The following is a 22,202-nucleotide window of genomic DNA, read 5'->3' as shown; positions in this document are numbered from 1 at the left end:
ATTCTGTCTATAATGGCGTGGCCAGCACAGTCACCAGATCTCAACCCTGTTGAGCTGTTGTGGGAGCAGCTTGACCTTATGGTACAGTCATCAAGTCATTCCAACTTGTGGGAGGTGCTTCAGGAAGAATCGGGTGAAATCTCTTCAGATTACCTCAACAAATTGACAACTAGAATGCCAAAGGTCTGCAAGGCTGTAATTGCTGCAAATGGAGGATTCTTTAACGAAAGCAAAGTTTGAAGGACATTATTTCAATTAAAAATCATCATTTATAACCTTGACAACATCTTGACTATGTTTCCTATTCATTTTGCAACTAATTTCATGTATGTTTTCATGGAAAACAAGGATATTTCTAAGTGACCTCAAACTTTTGAACGGTAGTGTATATATATTTTTTACACAAAGATTAAACGTGAAGCTTTACATTTTTTCATTCACTATAATGGGGGATCCAATTTTCTGCTAACAATGCCTGCATTACCGCGATCAACCTTGAACCCTATCCATGCTTCAAGTAAAGGGGACAGTCATTCTCCCCAGAAAGTATTCACACCCCTTGACTATTTCCACATTAACCTGATTTTAAAAGGAATTAGATTGAGATTGTGTCACTGGTCTACACACAATACCCCGTAATGTTAAAGTGCTATTGTGTTTTTAGAAATATTTACAAATGTATTAAAAATGAAAAGTTGAAATGTCTTGAGTCTAAGTATTCAACCCCTTTGTTATGGCAAGCCTAAATAAGTTCTGGAGTAAACATTTGCTTAACAGGTCACATAATAAGTTGCATGGACTCGCACTGTGTGCAATAATAGTGTTTAACATGATTTTTGAATGACTACCTCATCTCAGTGCCCCACATATACAGTTGTGGCCAAAAGTTTTGAGAATGACACAAATATACATTTTCATAAAGTCTGCTGCCTCAGTTTTCTATGATGGCAATTTGCATATACTCCAGAATGTTTTGAAGAGTGTTCAGATGAATTGAATTAATTGCAAAGTCCCTATTTGCCATGCAAATGAACTGAATCCCCCAAAAAACATTTCCACTGCATTTCAGCCCTGACACAAAAGGACCAGCTGACATCATGTCAGTGATTCTCTCGTTAACACAGGTGTGAGTGTTGACAAGGACAAGGCTGGAGATCACTCTGTCATGCTGATTGAGTTCGATTAACAGACTGGAAGCTTCAAAAACAGGGTGGTGCTTGGAATCATTGTTCTTCCTCTGTCAATCATGGTTACCTGCAAGGAAACACGTGCCGTCATCATTGCTTTGCACAAAAACGGCTTCACAGGCAAGGATATTGCTGCCAGTAAGATTGCACCTAAATCAACAATTTATCGGATCATCAAGAACTTCAAGGAGAGCAGTTCAATTGTTGTGAAGAAGGCTTCTGGGCGCCCAAGAAAGTCCAGCAAGCGCCAGGACCGTCTCCTAAAGTTGATTCAGCTGCGGGATCGGGGCACCACCAGTACAGAGCTTGCTCAGGAATGGCAGCAGGAAGGTGTGAGTGCATCTGCACGCACAGTGAGGCAAAGACTTTTGGAGGATGGCCTGGTGTCAAGAAGGGTAGCAAAGAAGCCACTTCTCTCCAGGAAAAACATCAGGGACAGACGGATATTCTGCAAAAGGTACAGGGATCGGACTGCTGAGGACTGGGGTAAAGTCATTTTCTCTGAATCCCCTTTCCGATTGTTTGGGGCATCCGGAAAAAAGCTTGTCCGGAGAAAACAAGGTGAGCGCTACCATCAGTCCTGTGTCATGCCAACATTGAAGCATCCTGAGACCATTCATGTGTGGGGTTGCTTCTCAGCCAAGGGAGTGGGCTCACTCACAATTTTGCCTAAGAACAGGAATAAAGAATGGTACCAACACATCCTCCGAGAGCAACTTCTCCCAACCATCCAGGAACAGTTTGGTGACAAACAATGCCTTTTCCAGCATGATGGAGCACCTTGCCATAAGGCAAAAGTGATAACTAAGTGGCTCGGGGAACAAAACATCGATATTTTGGGTCCATGGCCAGGAAACTCCCCAGACCTTAATCCCATTGAGCACTTGTGGTCAATCCTCAAGAGGCGGGTGGACAAACAAAAACCCACAAATTCTGACAAACTCCATGCATTTATTATGCAAGAATGGGCTGCCATGAGTCAGGATGTGTCCCAGGAGTTAATTGACAGCATGCCAGGGCGGATTGCAGAGGTCTTGAAAAAGAAGGGTCAACACTGCAAATATTGACTCTTTGCATCAACCTCATGTAATTGTCAATAAAAGCCTTTGACACTTATGAAATGCTTGTAATTATACTTCAGTATTCCATAGTAACATCTGACAAAATTATCTAAAGACAATGAAGCAGCAAACTTTGTGGAAATTCATATTTGTGTCATTCTCAAAACTTTTGGCCCCGACTGTACAATTATCTGTAAGGTCCCACAGTCAAGCAGTCCATTTCAAACACAGATTCAATCACAAAGCCCATGGAGGTTTTCCAATGCCTCGCAAAGAAGGGCACCTATTGTGAGAAGGGTAATTAAAAGCAGACATTGAATATCCCTTTGAGCATGGTAAAGTTATTAATTACACTTTGGATAGTTTATCAATACACTGAGTCACTACAAAGATACAGGCGTCCTTCCTAACTCAGTTGCCGGAGAGGAAGGAAACAGCTCAGAGATTTCACCATGAGGCGAATGGTGACATTAAAACAGTTAGAGTTCAATGGCTGTGATAGGAGAAAACTGAGAATTGATCAACAACATTGTAGTTACTCCTTAATACTAACCTATATGACAGAATGAAAAGAAGGAAGCCTGTACAGAATAAAAATATTCCAAAATATGCATCCTGTTTGCATTAAGGCAGTAAAGTAAAACTGCCAGAAATGTGGCAAAGAAATTCACTTTGTCTTGAATACAAAGCATTATTTTTGGGGCAAACGCAACACATCACTGAGTACCACTCTTCATATGTTCAAGCATGGTGGTGGCTGCATCATGTTATGGGTATGCTTGTCATCGGCAAGGACTAGTGAGTTTTTTTGATAAAAAGAAACGGAATAGAGCTAAGCACAGGCAAAATCCTAGAGGAAAACTTAGTTCAGACTGCTTTCCAACAGACCCTGGTAGACAAATTCACCTTTCAGCAAGATAATAACCTGAAACACAAAGCCGAATATACACTGGAGTTGCTTACCAAGACGACATTGAATATTCCTGAGTGGCCTAGTTACAGTTTTGACTTAAATCAGCTTGAAAATCTATGGCAAAACTTGAAAATGGCTGTCTAGTAATGATCCACAACCAACTTGACAGAGCTTGAATAATTATTTTAAGCATAATGTGCAAATATTGTACAATCCAGGTGTACAAAAATATTAGAGACACCCAGGAAGACTCACAGCTGTAATGTATTGGCTCAGGTGTAAATACTTATGTAAATGAGATATTTCAAAAACCTTGCAAACATTAAAAACATGTTTTCACTTTGTCATTATGGGGTATTGTATGTAGATTGGTTAAAAAAAATAGTAATCAATTTTGAATTCAGGCTGTAACACAACTTTTGGAATAAGTCAAGGGGTAGGAATACTTTCTGAAGGAACTGTACATACATACCTATGCTCTAGAGGGGTAACATACAGTACATGAACAATACTCACTATACTTCTCTCTCTTTCTCCCCTCTCCCTCCTTCCTACCTCTCCCTGTAGGGTACGTCAGTGTGCCAGGCTACAGCCATCGGTGCTGCAGTCATCCTGCTGTACATGTCCAGGGCCTGCTATAACCTGGTTGTGGTGGCTCTTTCTCCAGAGGACCGGCCCAGCCCCTTCAACTACAGCTGGTCCAACGTCTCTGACCAGGTAGGATAACCACGCACCCTCACAAGCATGCACACAGACACACATACACATATAATGGTGATGATGATGAAGATAGTTACAGTTAAGTCACTGTGACAGGACTAGGGGCGTGTGTGTGTGTGTGTGTGTGTGTGTGTGTGTGTGTGTGTGTGTGTGTGTGTGTGTGTGTGTGTGTGTGTGTGTGTGTGTGTGTGTGTGTGTGTGTGTGTGTGTCAGGCCTGTTAAACCGTCAGTGAACCTTGCTGTCCTAGATATCCAAAGCTCACAGTGCTGTGCTGCCAGCCAAACACACGCATACAGAGACACATACAACTGCTGTCTGACATAGTTAATTATCTATTATAGGGCTGATTAGTCTGCAAACACCCTGTGTGTGTGAGTGAGTGATTAGGCAATGTCTGTAACTAATCGGCAGTCACATCCATTCTTCATTAGTTACATGGTTGATTTTTCACACACATCTCCATGTGTGTTTGGGTTTTGGCTGTTTCTCAACTGGGCACACTTGCATGCCCAATTTAAGAGTCCGTGTGTGCAATGTGCATATGTGTGCTCGTCTGTGTGTGTTCATGCTTATATAATGTGTCTGGCTTTACATGGCTCTGTGTGTGTTTGCCTGCGTGTGTGTGTTTTGTGTCTGTGAACACTGTAAGCACTTTTGACTCAAAAAGTATTCATACCTCTCCACATATTTTTGTTTAAGCCTGAATTCAAATTGGATTCAATAGATTTCTCACCCATCTACACAGAATACCCCATAATGACAAAGTGAAAACAACTGTAACGACTGTTGTCGCAATGAGACCAAGGTGCAGCGGAGGATGTGTTCATCATAAAAGGTTTTAATGACCGAATGAACACTACAAACAAAACACGAAAAGAAACGACAGTCAAACAGTCCTGTCAGGATTAACACAAACCTAGACAGAAAATAATCACCCACAAACCCCAAAGGAAAAACAGGCTGCCTATGTATGACTCTCAATCAGCAACAACGATCTACAGCTGTTCCTGATTGAGAGCCACACACGGCCAAAGCAAAGAAACAAACCGACCAAGAAAAATAAACACAGAACGCCCACCCATGTAACACCCTGGCCTAACCAAAATAGAGAACAAAAAAAACCCTCTTTGGCCAGAGCGTTACAGTACCCCCCCACAAAGGTGCGGACTCCGGCCACAAAACCTGACTCTAAAGGGGAGGGTCCGGGTGGGCCCTTCTATGGCGGCGGCTCTGGTGCGGGACGTGGACCCCGCTCCACCCTCGGCTTGGCCCACTTAGGTGGCGCCCCTGGCTGCGCCGGAGGACTGGCGGGCGACCCTGGCTGCGCCCGGAGGACTGGCGGGCGACCCTGGCGGCTCCGGACAGGCGGGCGGCCCTGGCGGCTCTGGCCCAGGATTCACCAGGCCGGGGAGACATGCAGGAGGCCTGGCTCTGGGCGCAGGCACAGGACTCACCAGGCTGGGGAGACCCCCTGGAGGCCTGGTCCTGGGAGGAGGCACAGGATAGACCAGGCTGGAGAGACCCACTGGAGGCCTGGTCCTGGGAGGAGGCACAGGATAAACCAGGCTGTGGGGGAGCACTGGAGTTCTGGTGCATAGGCTTGTCACCCATACTCCAGGCTGAATGCCCACTCTTGCCCGGCACGGGCGGAGCGCAGGCATAGGGCGAACTGAGCCCTCCCAGCGCCCCGGAGACACAATGCGCAGAGCCGGCGCAGGATAACCTGGACCGAAACGGTGCACTGGAGACCAGATGCGCTGAGCTGGCACAATCCGCCCTGGCTCGATGCCCACACTCGCATGGCACTTGCGGGGGGCTGGCCTATAGCGCACCGGGCTATGAGTGCGCACTGGAGACACCGTGCGCTTCATAGCTTCATAGCATAACACGGATCAAGTTGATATTTATATCCAAAAACAGCCTTTTACATTGGCGCGTGATGGTCCGAAAATATTTTGCCTTCAATACTGCCAGTGAATCAGCACAACAATTTACAAAAATACTCATCATAAACGTTGATAAAATATTAAACTGTTATTCAAAGAATTATAGATTAACATCTCCTTTATGCAACCGCTGTGACAGATTTCAAAAAAGCTTCACGGGGAAAGCACACTTTGCAATAATCTGAGTACTGCGCTCAGAAAATACACTAGGCAATACAGATATCTGCCATTTTGGAGTCATCTAAAATCATAAATAGCATTACAAATATTCACTTACCTTTGATGATCTTCATCAGAAGGCACTTCCAGGGATCCCAGGTCCCCAATAAATGTTATTTTGTTCGATACAGTCCATAATTTATGTCCAAATAACTCCTTGTTGTTTCCGCATTCAGTAAGCTACTCCAAGTGTAGGACGTGCGCCCAAAATGTCACGACAAAGTCAAAAGAAGTTCTATTTACGTTCGTTCAAACATGTCAAGCGTTGTATAGCATCAATCTTTAGGGCCTTTTTAGCTTAGAACTTCAATAATATTCCAACCGGACGATTCCAGTGTCTTGAAAAACGTTTTGGAACACAGCTAACTCTCACGTGAACGTGCGCCAATGAACTCATGTGCTTTCCTGAGTCAACAACTTCCAACTTCCTTTGTTCGCACTCTGTTCATCATAGACGCCTCAAACAACTTTCAAAAGACTGTTGACATCTAGTGGAAGCCTTAGGAAGTGCAAAATGAACCCTAAGTCACTGTCTGTTCGATAGGCAATGAGTTGAAAGGACTACAAGCACCAGATTTCACACTTCCTGGTTAGATTTTTCTCAGGTTTTTGCCTGCCATATGAGTTCTGTTATAGTCACAGACATCATTCAAACAGTTTTAGAAACTTCAGTGTTTTCTATCCAAATCTACTAATAATATGCATATTCTAGTTCCTGTGCCCGAGTAGTAGGCCGTTTAATTTGGGTACGTTTTTTTCATCCGGCCGTAAAAATACTGCCCCCTACCCTAGAGAAGTTAAGCACATTTTAAAAACATTTCTAAAAACATAATTCCACTTTTGACATTGTGCAGTATTGTGTGTAGGCAGTGACACAATTTCAATTTAATCCATTCTAAATTCAGGCTGGTACACAACAAAGTGTGGAAAAAGTCAAGGGGTGTGAAGACTTTCTGAAGGCACTGTATGTACAGTATGTGTATATGGGGCCCTCTGTGTGAATCTGTACATATATCACATTTTTACGACTGTTCTCCAGAGTCTCCTAAGTTGACACTTGGCTTGATTTCACTTAGTCCAGAATGCTTTGATGACAGAGCCGTTCTATCCAGTTCTGTTTGCTGAGTGGCTGAGAGCTCTGTGGCTGCTGCAGCAACAATCCATTTGAGGGGATTTGGGAGGATATGGGCTCTGTGGGGGAAAGGTCTTTGTTTGTCTATAAATAACTCAGTCAGGCAAGGCAAGGCAAGGAGGGGGAGCACAGCCAAGGGCTGCCTGGTGCTAGTGACCTAGATCTGAGCTCAACCCCTGAAATAGACGGCCCTGTACTGGAGGTTTCCCTTTTTCCCATAGGCCATCTGGGGGGTGTGTGTGTTTGGGTGGGGTGACTGTCTGTCTTGGTTTATTGCTTTAAATGTAGTTTAAATGTGTCTCTGACACATATAAGCACACACACTCATGTGTCTTTTGTTTCTGTTTCTCGGTCTACTATCTAATCTATCCATCTTGGTTCGATTGAATTTATCAGATAATTACAAGTAGTAGGCTGTAGTATACAACATTGCGTCAATGTGTGTATTTGTGATTTTCTGAGGGATAATCTTAAGGTATATTTGGTTCTCAGTCGGCGTACTTGTCTGCATGTCTTTATCCATGCTCTAATCACTCTCATCATTGTGTCTGTGTAAATCTCCTGTCATCATGGAAATCCCTCTGTATACATGCTGCCTATCTCTGTCAGTGTTGCTGTCTTGTTGTCCCCCAACATCTGCCTCTTTCGGGTTGTGTTGTCTGTGTGTCTTTAATCTTTCTGGTTGGTGTGTGTGTGTGTGTTTCATTTCTCTGAATGCTGGATCGATGTGTGTTGTCCTTCTAGGCAGACGTAGAGAAGATCAGGGGAGAGGCCTACATCATCTTTGGGATCATCCTCTTTTTCTGGGAGCTGCTGCCCACCAGTCTGGTTGTGGTCTTCTTCAGGGTACAGAGGCCCAATCAGAACCTAGTAAGACAATAGCCTTATTTCACTTTTACATCATAATGTAAACAGCGCATTGCACTCTAGGATCGATAGGGGAGTAATACAACATCACCCAGTTGGAATATTAGCGCTATTTTAACAAGAAAAATAGCATAGAAATTGATTTTAAACAGCGTTTGACATGCTTAGAAGTACGGTAAAGGAATATTTTGAATTTTTTGGTCACGTAATGCGCTCGCGAGTCACCCTTTGGATAGTGACCTGAACGCACGAACAAAACGGAGCTATTTGAATATAACTATGGATTATTTGGAACCAAAACAACATTTGTTGTTGAAGTAGAAGTCCTGGGAGTGCATTCTGATGAAGAACAGCAAAGGTAATCCAATTTTTCTAATAGTAATTCTGAGTTTAGTGAGCACCAAACTTGGTGGGTGTCAAATTAGCTAGCCTGTGATGGCCGAGCTATCTACTCAGAATATTGCAAAATGTGCTTTCGCCAAAAAGCTATTTTAAAATCTGACACCGCGATTGCATAAAGGAGTTCTGTATCTATAATTCTTAAAATAATTGTTATGTATTTTGTTAACGTTTATCGTGAGTAATTTAGTAAATTCACCGGAAGTTTGCGGTGGGTATGCTAGTTCTGAACATCACATGCTAATGTAAAAAGCTGTTTTTTGATATAAATATGAACTTGATTGAACAAAACATGCATGTATTGTATAACATAATGTCCTAGGAGTGTCATCTGATGAAGATCATCAAAGGTTAGTGCTGCATTTAGCTGTGGTTTTGGTTTTTGTGACATATAGGCTTGCTTTGAAAATGGCTGTGTGATTATTTTTGGCAGGGTACTCTCCTGACATAATCTAATGTTTTGCTTTCGCTGTAAAGCCTTTTTGAAATCGGACAATGTGGTTAGATTAACGAGAGTCTTTAAAATGGTGTAAAATAATCATATGTTTGAGAAATTGAAGTTATAGCATTTTTGAGGTATTTGTATTTCGCGCCACGCGATTCCACTGGCTGTTGACAAGGGTGGGACGCAAGCATCCCACATAGCCCATAGAAGTTAAAGCAATGTAAATCAACACAGAAAAAAAACACACTTCATAATTTCAAACCCTTCATTCTGGGTTATACAATCTAATTAGTATGGTAATACTATCATCCTAATAAATGTTATACTTTATTAACGGGAGGGAATTTATTAAAAATACACACATACACAGCATGTTAAAAAACACAATTTAGACTAACCAGGCATTCAATCAGTCACTTGCATGAACACAGAAATTGGTTATTAGAAAAGCACAAACAGAACACAGAAGTAAGCGTTTCACATTAAGGTCTACACCTGTTGCATTCGACCCATGTGACAAATTAAATTAGATTTCAATTTGGATAATAAAAAAGCACAAACATAAAAATGTCCATCACAGGATGCTTCGGGATTTTGGCAATGATGCCCTTTATCTACTTACACAGATGAATGTGTGGATACCATTTTTATTCTCTGTGTCCAGTTCTCTGTGACTCTGGGGAAGTTGCCAAAATCCTGAAGTATCCCTTTAACTAAAGTGATGAAATATTAGCGTGTGTTTCTTCTATCAGATCCTGATTTAAGACTGATAGCCAGAGCCCCTCTTTTCAGCAACTTCCAGAAGAGGCTGCGATTCAGAAGTTACAGGTTACTGAACTCCATTTAGTTTGACATCCAACACAGGGATAATTGACCCATTTAACACAGTTCTTGGAGATGCATAATGGCTACGGTGCATAAAGGTGTGGCTCGCATGATTAAACATGATTCACCTCTACTGTTTCTGTCATGACACCTCCACACCTGTACCACAGTGTAATGCAGACCAGTGGCTATTCAATAAGACAAGACTTAGCAGGCCCATTGCACTGTGGTTCAGGTGTGGAGTGGCCAGACACAACAATAGTAATAATAAAAATAAGAATTGATTGGATTGGGTTTATATTGTGCCTTTCTACTAACTGAGGTGCTCAAAGCGCTTTACATAGTAAGGGGGAAAGTCACCTCATACACTACCAATGTGTGCCACCCACCTGGGCAATGCACGGCAACCATTTTGGGCCAGAATGCTCACCACACATCAACTATCAGGTGGAGAGATGAGGAGTGATATTTGCCAATTAGGGATGTGAGGGATAATTAGGTGGCCATGATTTGAAATTGGGGCAGGTTGGTAATTTAGCTAGGTCACAGTAGAGCTGTGTAGTAGATCATGCAAGCCACACCTTTATGTACCATGGACATGTGGTGTCGTTAAAAGGAGCAGATTCAAAACATCATCATTGGCCAGGCAAGAAACAGGCTTTGGTTTCAGAACAAGAAAGGAAGTATATCAACAAGCTTAGCCAAGAGATGTGCAGGAAAGAAGATTGCAGGGTTAATCAGGAGCATCATTTACATCAGGACATCCTGGTTAAAGAGTGTGCCAGCAATCAAGTATGGAGTGGAGCATGAGACAGTAGAGAAGTATGTTAGACAGAAACAAGAGGAAGGAGCTGCAATAAGGGTGTACTATGAGTGCGGCTTGTTTGTTGATCTAGCAGCCAGTCCTGCAGAGACCTGTCCCCAGTGCAGGCAGTTCAGGTCAATGGCAGTAAGCAGTCATTTCCTCTGCATGAAGTCGATACCATTGTTTGCATGAAACAAAACCACTTTACACATCCTACTACTATCAAGTACAGATGCATTCATGCATTCAGCAGTGATGATTAGAATTAGTTTACTGTCCAAGTACTTAGGAAGTTCACTCTAGGTCCAAAATTAAATGAGAACCAGACAAGTATTGTAAATTGTTCATGTATTTTCTATTTATTATATTATCTATAACAATTCATATATTTATGAATATATATAGTGTAACGAATGTTTCAGTCAATATCCAAATGTTACATTTTACTGTTACATCTCCACAAGCAATATCACAGCTTTGTGCCCTAAACAGTACATATACTGTTTTTACCCTAAACAGTACAGATTAAAAACAGTTAACCCATTAAAAGTTGTCTGAGCAGAATAAACGCATGTATTATTTGTAACCTGTCCTATGAAAGCCGGGGAGATCCTACAGTTGTTAACATAACAGCAACATGCATCAAGCTAGCTTAGCTAGCAAGCCGTTAAACTACCTCAGATCGTCCTTTGTATGGGCGCAACTGCTTTCTTCTGAAGTTCTTTTACAGTCGATGGGTCAAGTTGGTGTTCAGTCAGGGACATTTATGCATTGGGATAGGTCAGGTAGTGTGTTTCTATTATGTCAGGCCATTCTTTGGACCAGGGAAATATTGTTGGCGTATTCTGGTCGTAGGACCTGGCACCCTGCTCAAAATACAGGCTCCACTTAACGTTACTACTTTTTTTTGTCTGTCATTCCGAATTAAAGTATTCCAAATGACTTGTTGTTTTGGGTCAGTCGGTCGTCGGTGAAATGTAACGTTGTGTCGAGTCTAACAGGTGTTGTGCCGAAAAGCTCCCCCCTGCCACAATTCTCCCTGAACTCCCCCCCCCCTTCACGTTAGGCTGTGTTTCATTTTATTTTTTATGCCGGTTTGATCGCAGGGGAGGCACTAGTAATGTCTGCACTGTATTAGTCTATAAATAAATCTCTTTGCCAAAATTTGTCATCTCTCCCATGTCTTATTCGACTAGTAGTTGTTCTGAAATGTTTATTGCTTGCCTACATTTTACTCCCTCTGTTTAATATCACACATATACATTAATTATTAATTTCCATTGCCTATCCTGACGTGAAGTTTGTTCTATAGAAAGTATTTGACTCTGATGTGTGCCACAGAAAGCAGTTGACTCTAGCCACAAAATTAAGGAAATTAGAAGGGGGGGGGGGTTGGCTTGGGCATTTTTTTGCCTGCTGAAATTCTTCCCCCTATCTATCTTTGGACTGCAAGGCCTGGCACACTTCAGAATAATTTTGGTAGCTCATGTTGACCAGTAGTGTGTAAAGAAACATAAACATTTATTTGAATAAAATTAATGATAATACACAAAAATTATCACTCAATGACACAAAAATGATCACAAAGTTACGTTTGTTAACAAACATTAAATAAGAAATACAAATTTCGATCTTTGCGTAATAAGATATAAAATGACAAATCAAATATAAAAAGACAAATAACAAACAAATATTGGAAAGCTGCAACAGCTCGACTGAACATTTAGTCCACTTTTTATGGAAAGTTTTCCAGGTGATACCGTCGCCTGGAACTCAAGCCTAACCTAGTCCTGACAGGCAGCGCAGACATAATCCTCCAATAATGGGATGGTTTTCATACATCGTGGGCGGTGGTCACAACCAATCTGAAATTTATGATGAAAAATTGTAATATATTTAAAACATTAAATACATTTTCTTGAATTACAATTATTTCATTATCAGACAGCAGATGATACTACCGCTAGAAATATTACTGTTTATACAAATTCGTACTCCTAAAAATGTGCCTTTTTAGAAGTGAACAAGCAATTTACCCAGTTAGTGTCTTCCTCATTATTGTCCACCTCTCCACAGAAGTGGCACAGTTGGCTCAGGTCATCTAGCAAAACATAATGTCAAGTAGTCTATACATCTTTACATGTATTTTTCTGAGGGAACAAGGGAATAGTATAGGTTTCTTGTAACATAATTAATTAAATTCATGTGTTTTAGTGGCCATCTAGTAAGAAGTTGGATCAAAGATAACCTTGAAAGATCCATATAAATGTTTTTTATCTTCAATTGTATTAAATAAGAAATTGAACATACCAGTGTTTTGGAGGAGAGTGACTGCTATTTCTTCTCACATGATCTTTGTCCGTATTTGAAAAGACAATTGACTCCTCCTTCAGAACACGTTTAGCAAATTGGGTTAAAAAAAATTGTGCATTTCAGTTTTCCCCAACAAAATGATGTTGCACTTAAGATTCTAATTCGAGTATACAACGACACAGCTATAATATAATTTGACAGTTCTGTTTTGCCTTTTAGTCAGTATACTTTCAGTAAGTTAATTGTACATTACTTATTCTCTCATACTTACTGTCAAGGCAAAGACCCACAAGAAGTAACATCTTGTTGGCATGAGTGAGGAAGGGTATCACACGCCCATCTGGAGATATTACACCCCTTCTCTCTCAGGAATGATCTGAACATGTATGTTAATAAAAGTACAGCATTTTGAAACACTTTATTGATTACAATATAGAGATTAATTACAGAGGGGAATCCAAGAATGCAGGGATTCCAGCAGGGTGTGAGTTGAAGTAGTCAAATTTGGAGCTGACAAGGGCTGGAATGTAAATGACGTGATCATCTTGGATTATCTAACATCTGAGAATGGGCAGGCATTCCCTCGGATGAAGAGCATCTCCGTCTTGCTGATTATGTGCTGTCATCCAGGTGGAAATGTCACCTGCATATCTGATATAGGAAAAGAGATGAGAGAGAAGTTGAGTGTCCTGTGAATATATCTTGGTATATATTTATTTTAATTTCTATTATTATTATCATTATTGTGTTTTGTGGTTGAGGGGTGGGGGGTGGGGGGAGGTTGATGGGGATGGTGGAGGTGCTGGGGGTGTCCTATTGAGGGCGAAGGAACCTATTGGGGAGGGGATTCTTCATGGACGCACATTCAGTCAAAGTTTTGTTTATTATATTATTATACATTTGTTTTTTTTCAGGCAGGCAAGAAAATCCCCCCCTTTTATAATTTCCTTATTTTTGTGGCTAGAGTCAAATACTTTCTGTGACACACATCAGAGTCGAGTACTTTCTATAGAACAAACTTCACGTCAGGATAGGCAACCGAAATTAGTCATTAATGTATGTGTGTTATATTAAACATAGAGGAGGGAGTCAAATGTTGGCAAGCAATAAACATTTCAGAACAACTATGGCTGAATTATTATCCTCACACTTTCAGAAATACTAGTCGAATAAGACATGGGAGAGATGATGAATTTTGGCAAAGAGATTTATTTATAGACTCATACACTTGAAACAAATAGCCGCACCGAAAACTGCAGGCATTACTATTGCCTCCCCACTATCAAACAGACATAAAAAATCTAATGAAATTCAGCCAAACTTGATCAGAAATCTCAACTAGCAAGCAAGTCGCAGCATTGAAGACTTGAGTGTGTGCGCGTTCACGCGAAAGGGGGGGGATTCTGGCAGGGGGGAGCTTTTCGGCGCAACACCGGTAGTACGGCACACAGCAGTTTCCTTTGGACATACTATTGTGTTGGCTCCGGACCCCGCGTTTCACCTGTGTTTACCTCGGATGCAGACGTTTCGAATTTACATCCCTATTGATCCCAGAGTGCAACGCGGTGTTTATGTTGTAAAAGTGAAGTAGGGCCATTGACTTTGTGTAAACCAGCCAATCAAGGAGCTCACATGAATCATATATGCGTTTTGAATGCACATTAGTCAAATGTTTGCCTACCTCAGCACAGGGTAGCTTAAAACAGCATGAGCTTCTAAGGGGCCTTTATTTTAAAGTTATCAGCTTATCTCATCTAGTTTGAAAACATTAATTTATCACAGGTGGAAGTTACAACTACACTAACTTTTTGAAACACAAATGATTTGGAAACGATTTGGGCCCATATACGATGTACTTACAAGGATATTTCCAGTGTTATTACTATGGTGTAAGTGCATATAAAGGCATGTTTTTCTTGTCCGAAAGTACTTATTAAACTGTGAGAGTGTCCTTTTCCCCAGGCACCAGGAGGAATGATCAACAGCCACAGCTTCAGTTCCAGGGCCTATTTCTTTGACAACCCCCGGAGGTACGACAGCGATGACGACCTGTCCAGGAGCATGAACTCCAGAGCAGATCGACCGAGGTGTGTAACATTCAATTCAGTCACCTATAACATCTTATACTGAACAAAATTATAATGTTTAAAGATTTTGTTGAGTTACAGTTCATATATAAGGAAATCAGTCAATTGAAATATATAAATTAGACCCTAATCTATGGATTTCACATTACTGGGCAGGGGCGCAGCCATGGGCGGGCCTGTTCCACCCACTGGGGAACCGGGCCTAGCCAATCAGAATTTGTTTTTCCCCACAAAAGGGCTTTATGACAGACAGAAATACGCCTCAGTTTCATCAGCTGTCCGGGTGGCTGGTCTCAGACGATCCTGCAGGTGAAGAAGCCGGATGTGGAGGTCCTGGGCTTGTGTGGTCTGCGGTTGTGAGGCCAGTTTGACGTACTGCCAAGTTCTCTAAAATGACGTTGGAGACAGCTTATGGTACAGAAATGAACATTAAATCTCTGGTGGACATTCATGCAGTCAGCATGCCAATTGCATGAGCCCTCAAAACTTGAGACATCTGTGACATTGTGTTGTGTGACAAAACTGCACATTTTAGAGTGGCCTTTTATTATCCCCAGCACAAGGTGCATCTCTGTAATGAACTGTTTAATCAGCTTCTTGATATGCCACACCTGTCAGGTGGATGGATTATCTTGACAAAGGATATAATGCTCATTAACAGGGATGTAAACACATTTGTGCACAAAATGTGAGAGAAATAAGATTTTTGTGCGTATGGTATATTTCAGGGAATTTTTATTCCAGCTCATGAAACATGGCACCAACACGTTACAAATAAAATTGTATTGGTCACATACACATATTTAGCAGATGTTATTGCGGGTGTAGCTAAATGCTTGTGTTCCTAGCGCCGACAGTGCAGTAGTATCACATAATACACACAAATCTAAAATTAAAATAATAACATTCAGAAATAAATAAATATTAGGACGAGCAATGTTGGAGTGGCATTGACTAGAATACAGTATATACATATGAAATGAGTAAAACAGTATGTAAACATTATTAAATTGACTACTGTTCCATGTCTATGTACATAGGACAGTAGCCTCTAAGGTGCAGTGTTGAGTAACTGGGTGGAAGCCGGCTAGTGATGGCTATTTAACAGTCTGATGGCATTGAGATAGAAGCAGTTTTTCAGTCTCTCGGTCTCAGCTTTGAGGCACCTGTACTGACCTTGCCCTTCTGGATGATAGCGGGGTAACCAGGCCATGTCTCGGGTGGTTGATGTCCTTGATGATCTTTTTGGCCTTCCTGTGACATCAGGTGCTGTAGGTGTCCTGGAGGGCAGATAGTGTGCCCAATTGTGCATCTGTAAAAGTTTTTGAGGGTCTTAGGGGCCAAGACAAATTTATTCGGCCCCCTGAGGTTGAAGAGGCGCTGTTGCGCTTTCTTCACCACACTGTCCGTGTGGGTGGACCATTTCAGATTGTCAGTGATGTGTACGCCGAGGAACTTGAAGCTTTTCACCTTCTCCACTGCGGCCCATCGATGTGGATGGTGGGGGACGTGCTCTGTATGCTGTCTCCTGAAGTCCACGATCAGCTCCTTCGTTTTGTTGACATTGAGGGAGAGGTTATTTTCCTGGCACAACTCCCCCAGGGTCCTCACCTCCTCCTTGTAAGCTGTCTCGTCATTGTTGGTAATCAGGCCTACTACTGTTGTGTTGTCTGCAAACTTGATTTTGCGTTCATATTTTTGTTAAGTATATATCCCCTGTACACAGTCATTTATATTGCTTCCTATATTGTCTGCATAGTCACCTAAAACCATTCTATATCGCCTGTACAGTAACCTGTATCATCCTATATCCCACATACACAAACATAACATCCTACATTCCAGCCACAGTCCGCTATAACAACCTACAGTATATCCCCCGTACAGACACCGGTTACATCCTACATCTCCCATACAGATGTGATACAATGCTGAGTTAACCTTGTCTCTTCCATCCCACAGTAGTGTCTTGTCCACGACACCCCAGTTGGGCCCCAGCTGGTACGGCTCCACCCAGAGGAACGGCAGCCTGAAGGGGTTCCCCCAACTCCCCAACGGCCCCCAAACCTCCACTGCCCCACTCCTCTTAGCCTATGGAAACATCCAGCCCGACCAGCACCAGAACTACTATGCCACCCCCCAGAACTACTACTCCACCCCCCAGAACTACTATTTCACACCCCAAAATCACTACTGCACTCCTCAGATCTAACCACCCCCACCGACCCCAGTAGATACCCCTGAAAACAATATTTAACTCAGGAAAGGGCCGGTCCTGACCTTCAGCTACATGGCTACGACCCTGGGAAAGCTTTTTATTTTCTTGATTTCTTACCTTCCATGAATATCAGCTGACAAACACAATCAGTGGGCGAATGCAATCATATTTGAAGTACATTCTATTTTATTTTCCCACCCATCTGTGTTTGGGGCTCACCTTTGACCGTTGGTGCTGTGGAGTTCATACAGGATGTTACCCTGGCGACCCTGTGACTGACACTGTGTGACTTCCTCATTCCAGCTATCGACCTGTCCCCTCCCCCACCAACGCTACTTACCTGCACAGCTTGTTGTTGCCATGCCGACTAAGTTGGGTTTTCCGGGGTCAGACGAGGGGAGGTCATTTGAGGTCAGGGAGTAGTCAGCTCAGTGATATTCAATTTATTAAAAAAGCTTTCCAATGTTTCTAGTTCAATAGTCCTGGAACATTCTACTATTCCTAAAAACTGGGGAGAGTCTGTAGAGGAAAATAAGGAAGTGTCTGTATGGAAAGGATTGTGCATCTCAGCTTTTCCACACACACACATACTGTATGTTTGTCGGACATCAGACTAGAAAGTCCTCTATCACTGTCAGGGACCAGACAAGTGCGTGAACCAGTATTTATGTCCCCCCCATCCCTTGCCTATTTTGGTTCGGTCCAGTGGGCAGTTCTCCCCGCCACAGCTTTGCACATAGACACCCCTCCATGAGTCGGGAGGTGACATTTGCACTTAAAAAAATCCCCTAATTTCACATTCTGAGAACAAGATCCTGGCTTGAATGTAGACTCTGCTCCTAATAAAATCTGACTATCAGGGTGTTCCCTAGACCCTGTCTCACTTCCCTGTAGAACACTAGTTGATACCTTGTGCAATGAGCCATCCATGATGATGCCCTTCCAAACCAACACCAATCGAGGCTATAATCTTGGGCAATGCCCTCGGTATTCAAACCTAACATGCACTGGGACACCATGGGAAGTGTTAACACTGTGCATTTGAATCTTTCACCGCTGTCAAAGACAGTATGAAAGAGGAAGGCTACTTTTGCCAAAGCGCGCACAGATTGAGAGCTGGGCCTAAAAACGAGTCTCGAGCCTCCAGCTTGCCTAGCGGGACAATCCCAGGATGGTACACCTGCTCCTGGGGGCCTCCGTTTTGGCGAGGGGCCCCTGATGGAGCATAGACTTTGGGGGAACAATATGTTTCTGAATGAATGTTATGCTCTGGACCCAGTAAAATGAATGTACGGACAAAGTGTGGATCGGCGGAGTGATGTTTTATAGTACAGTACTCTTTGCGAAGCCCTAGCCAGGGTCCAGATCTGTTTGTGCTGTCTTGCCAACTCTTAGGGTCATTGCCACCAGACAGCACAAACATGCTTAAATATACCCTCTCTATCCTGACTATAATAGTACACAGTAGCTGTATCCATGTGCTAGTTTACGGCATCAAGCTCACCATCATTAGTCCCTGATCTGTTTGTGCTGTCTTGCCAACTCCTCTGGTCATATTCAAGTCATTGGCCATAAGTGAGACAGTACAGACAGATCTATGACCAGGCTACACTATCATACAGGGACACCTGAAAATGTGCCATTAAATGTTACTGTTAATTTTTTCCCTTGTGGAAAACATCTAGCACAAAATGCTGTATATAACAAAAGTGATTAAGCTTTATGTCCTACTTATTTCCATTTTAACTGCATTCCATGTTTGTTTTTGTTATACTCCATGGCTACTAGTACTGGCCAGGTGTGTTCGTCTCTGTGTGAGTATGTGTTTGCACAGGAAGTGTTCAGTGGGACTGGAAGTGAGAAAGTGTAACCTCAGGTTGAACTTTCTCTCACCCTCCTAGGGCCACAAGCCAATTCCAGTAGGCTCTTTTTTTTATTAAAACAAATCATAATTTTAGAGTTGGATTCCTTAGGGTCATGGTTTAAATAATCTTTCCCTTAACCTGCTTTGGAGCCTCAAACTAAGTTATTTTATTGTTGCTGTTAGCTTATGTGTAGCAAACGTGTGTGATTGTTGCAGCAAATCTGTTAGTAAGCAGAGGATAGCAGGCAGCTATAATCAATGGGAAAATACTGACAGAGGTTCTCCGAAAACGTTTATATTTTCACCCTCATATCCAAGAGCATAAAGCATTCTATCCAGCATGAACGCAAATGATCCTTTAACAGCAACGATTGGGGAGATAATACTTTCAACTCCTACATTTGAATGCAGTGTCTTTTTATTGATCTTATTTTGTTTGTGAAATCTATTGCCGTCTCAGTTCTTGTCTCGCAAAGAGCATGTTTAGCCTTTTATTATAATTATAATTTGTCTCATTCTTTGCTGGTGGCAAATGAATATAACTCGTTTACCCATCTTTCATAGATCACTAAAGATGTATATGCAAGCACTACCATGTTAAAATAAAGTTTTACTGCACTGTTTAAAAAAAATAACTACGTGTGTGTGTGTATGTTCAGGTCAACCTTGGTTAATCCACCCCCAATCGAACAGTTAAAGGATTTGATAGAGGTGAAGGTCAACCTTGGTTAATCCACCCCCAATCGAACAGTTAAAGGATTTGATAGAGGTGACGGTCAACCTTGGTTAATCCACCCCCAATCAAACAGTTAAAGGATTTGATTGGGTTGAAGGTCAACCTTGGTTAATCCACCCCCAATCAAACAGTTAAAGGATTTGATAGAGGTGAAGGGGTCATAGTACTTGATCCTTGCCCTCTCGGTTATTGGTCAATATATTGAGGATGTGAGTGAAATGGCATTCCGTGTAATGACAGCTGTCTTCGCATATATCTAAGATATGTTTTTGACATCTAAAAAGTCCTACAGCAGCAAATATCATGATTCTCTCCACAAATACTTTTTACCAGCACGTTTTAGTTGGCCAAACTGCTTTGAGACTGGAAAGACTCTTGGCAATTTCTTCAATAAATGACTTTGCCTATTGGTCATGGGTTAAATATGGCTGTGGTATCTATCAGAGGTCACCCGTTTCTGACCTCATTTGAAAACAGTATAAAACAGGTGTCCCCTACAGAACGAGAGGCTGCATTCAAGAGCACAATGCGTAGAAAAAGAGCAGGGTTGCGTTAATTAGGACATGTAATGGATGTTTTAAATTGTTTTGCAACTGAAAAATGAAAATGAGCATTTCTTATTGGATGTCCAGGTAGTTTCATCCCGTTTTGGTGTGCATTCTTCTGTGCCTAATGAAGACTACCCAGTTCGCAAGGCTCAAGAAGCCTCTGGTTGTCACTGTGACTGATAAATCAACCATAAATATTAAATCGACCACTTTCTCTGATGGTGCCAACCATAACCGGTGGGGTGTTAACGGTTTGCATTCCTAAGTACTGACCAACGTTAACCGCTCACATAGTTCTCTCCTCTGTGGACGACTGGACGTCTAAAATCGGGTTTTGTGTCTTGGCTGAACCCTCCTCGACTGATTGAATACGGGCTCGAGCTCCGGTGTGTTTTGACAGAGAAGACGGCCTTTCAATCCACCGTTTTATTCCCATTCCTCTCTGATCCAGAAACACTTGGGATCAAGTTGACTTCACAGAGTTACTTCTTATTCAGCTGATGTTGATTCACAGTTTATCCATAATCAACAACCTTCTGCCTTTACCAATATTCACAAGGATTCCTAAGCGTGTCAGTGTGAGGGTTATCAAAGCCAGCATTTGTGTCACTTGGAACAGTGGAAACCCACAGCAGATTGCATTATAAAAAAAATGTGTTTGTGTACTGGTGAAGAACAAATGTTTGTACTGGTGAATGCGCTAGTAAAGTACAGTGAGCTCCAAAAGTATTGGGACAGTGACACATTTTCAGTTTTGGATTTGTACTCCAGCACCTTGGACTTGACATTATACAATGCCTATGGGAGGTTAAAGTGCATTGGGACAAATTCACATGTTTTAAAGTAGTAAAAAGTGAAGTATTGTCACATATACCATTGACCACATCAAGCTTTTGACTCTATATGTGTTGGATGCATTTGCTGTTTGTATTGGTTTGTGTTGTTTCAGATTATTTTGTGCCCAATATAAATGAATGGTAACTAATGTACAGTATGGTGTCACTTTTGTGTGTCTTAATTTTCTCACCTATCATTATTCACGATTCATTCAGTATTATCCGTAATCATGGTAGCATCCACACTAAAGAACTGTTTAGAAACTTTGTACTCTTATTTTCAATACAAGTGACTCCAAAATGACACAATATATTAACCATTCATTTAAATTTATTGGGCACAAAATAATCAAAACACAAAACAAACTGCATCCAACAAGTTTGTAGTGTCACAAGCTTAATGTAATCATTGTGTGCTAGGAATATGGGACCAAATACTTGAATACACAATTTCTCCCAATACTTGTGTCCCATAACATGGGGGGGGCGGACAGACTATGTACAAAAAGTACTGTAATTTCAAAACTGTTCACTCGATATGGATTAAAATACCCTCAAATGAAAGCTGTAAGTCTGCACTTTATCCTCAGTTATTGTATCAGTACAGAGTCAAAACGACAACAAATGTGTCACTGTCCCAATAATTTTAAAAAGCATTTTAAAATAACATCAAATTGATCAGAAATACAGTGTAGACATTGTTAATGTTGTAAATGACTGTTGTAGCTGGAAACGGCAGGTTCTTTAATGGAATATCTACATAGGCGCCCATTATCAGCAACCATCACTCCTGTGTTCCAATGGCACGTTGCGTTAGCTAATCCAAGTTTATCATTTTAAAAGGCTAATTGATCATTAGAAAACCCTTTTGCAATTATGTTAGCACAGCTGAAAACTGTTGTCCTGATTAAAGAAGCAATAAAACTGGGCTTCTTTAGACTAGTTGAGTATCTGGAGCATCAGCATTTGTGAGTTCAATTACAGGCTCAAAATGGCCTGAAACAAAAAACTTTCTTCTGAAACTCCGTCAGTCTATTGTTGTTCTGAGAAATTAAGGCTATTCCATGCGAGAAACTGCCC

The 22,202-nt window shown here is 41.7% G+C and overlaps 1 protein-coding gene across 2 annotated transcripts in view; it reads left to right on the top strand.

Moving 5' to 3' along the window:
- LOC115162631 (integral membrane protein GPR137B) overlaps positions 1-19,637 on the top strand; it is a 67,870-nt gene extending 48,233 nt beyond the window's left edge. The window contains exons 4-7 of one of the 2 annotated variants that reach the window (XM_029714106.1): positions 3,729-3,878; positions 7,924-8,025; positions 14,796-14,920; positions 16,883-19,637. In XM_029714106.1, the coding sequence (XP_029569966.1) occupies positions 3,729-3,878; positions 7,924-8,025; positions 14,796-14,920; positions 16,883-17,132 (627 nt within the window). In that variant the 3' untranslated portion in view covers positions 17,133-19,637. Of the gene's footprint in view, positions 1-3,728; positions 3,879-7,923; positions 8,050-14,795; positions 14,921-16,882 lie in introns of both variants that reach the window. The other variant, XM_029714105.1, reaches the window with a different exon arrangement.
- The last annotated feature ends 2,565 nt before the right edge of the window (positions 19,638-22,202 follow it).

The sequence above is a fragment of the Salmo trutta genome, chromosome 25 (assembly GCF_901001165.1).
Source record: "Salmo trutta chromosome 25, fSalTru1.1, whole genome shotgun sequence".
Taxonomy (NCBI): domain Eukaryota; kingdom Metazoa; phylum Chordata; class Actinopteri; order Salmoniformes; family Salmonidae; genus Salmo; species Salmo trutta.
Note: the sequence above shows the minus strand (reverse complement) of the source record. Positions and strands in the feature narration are given on the sequence as shown.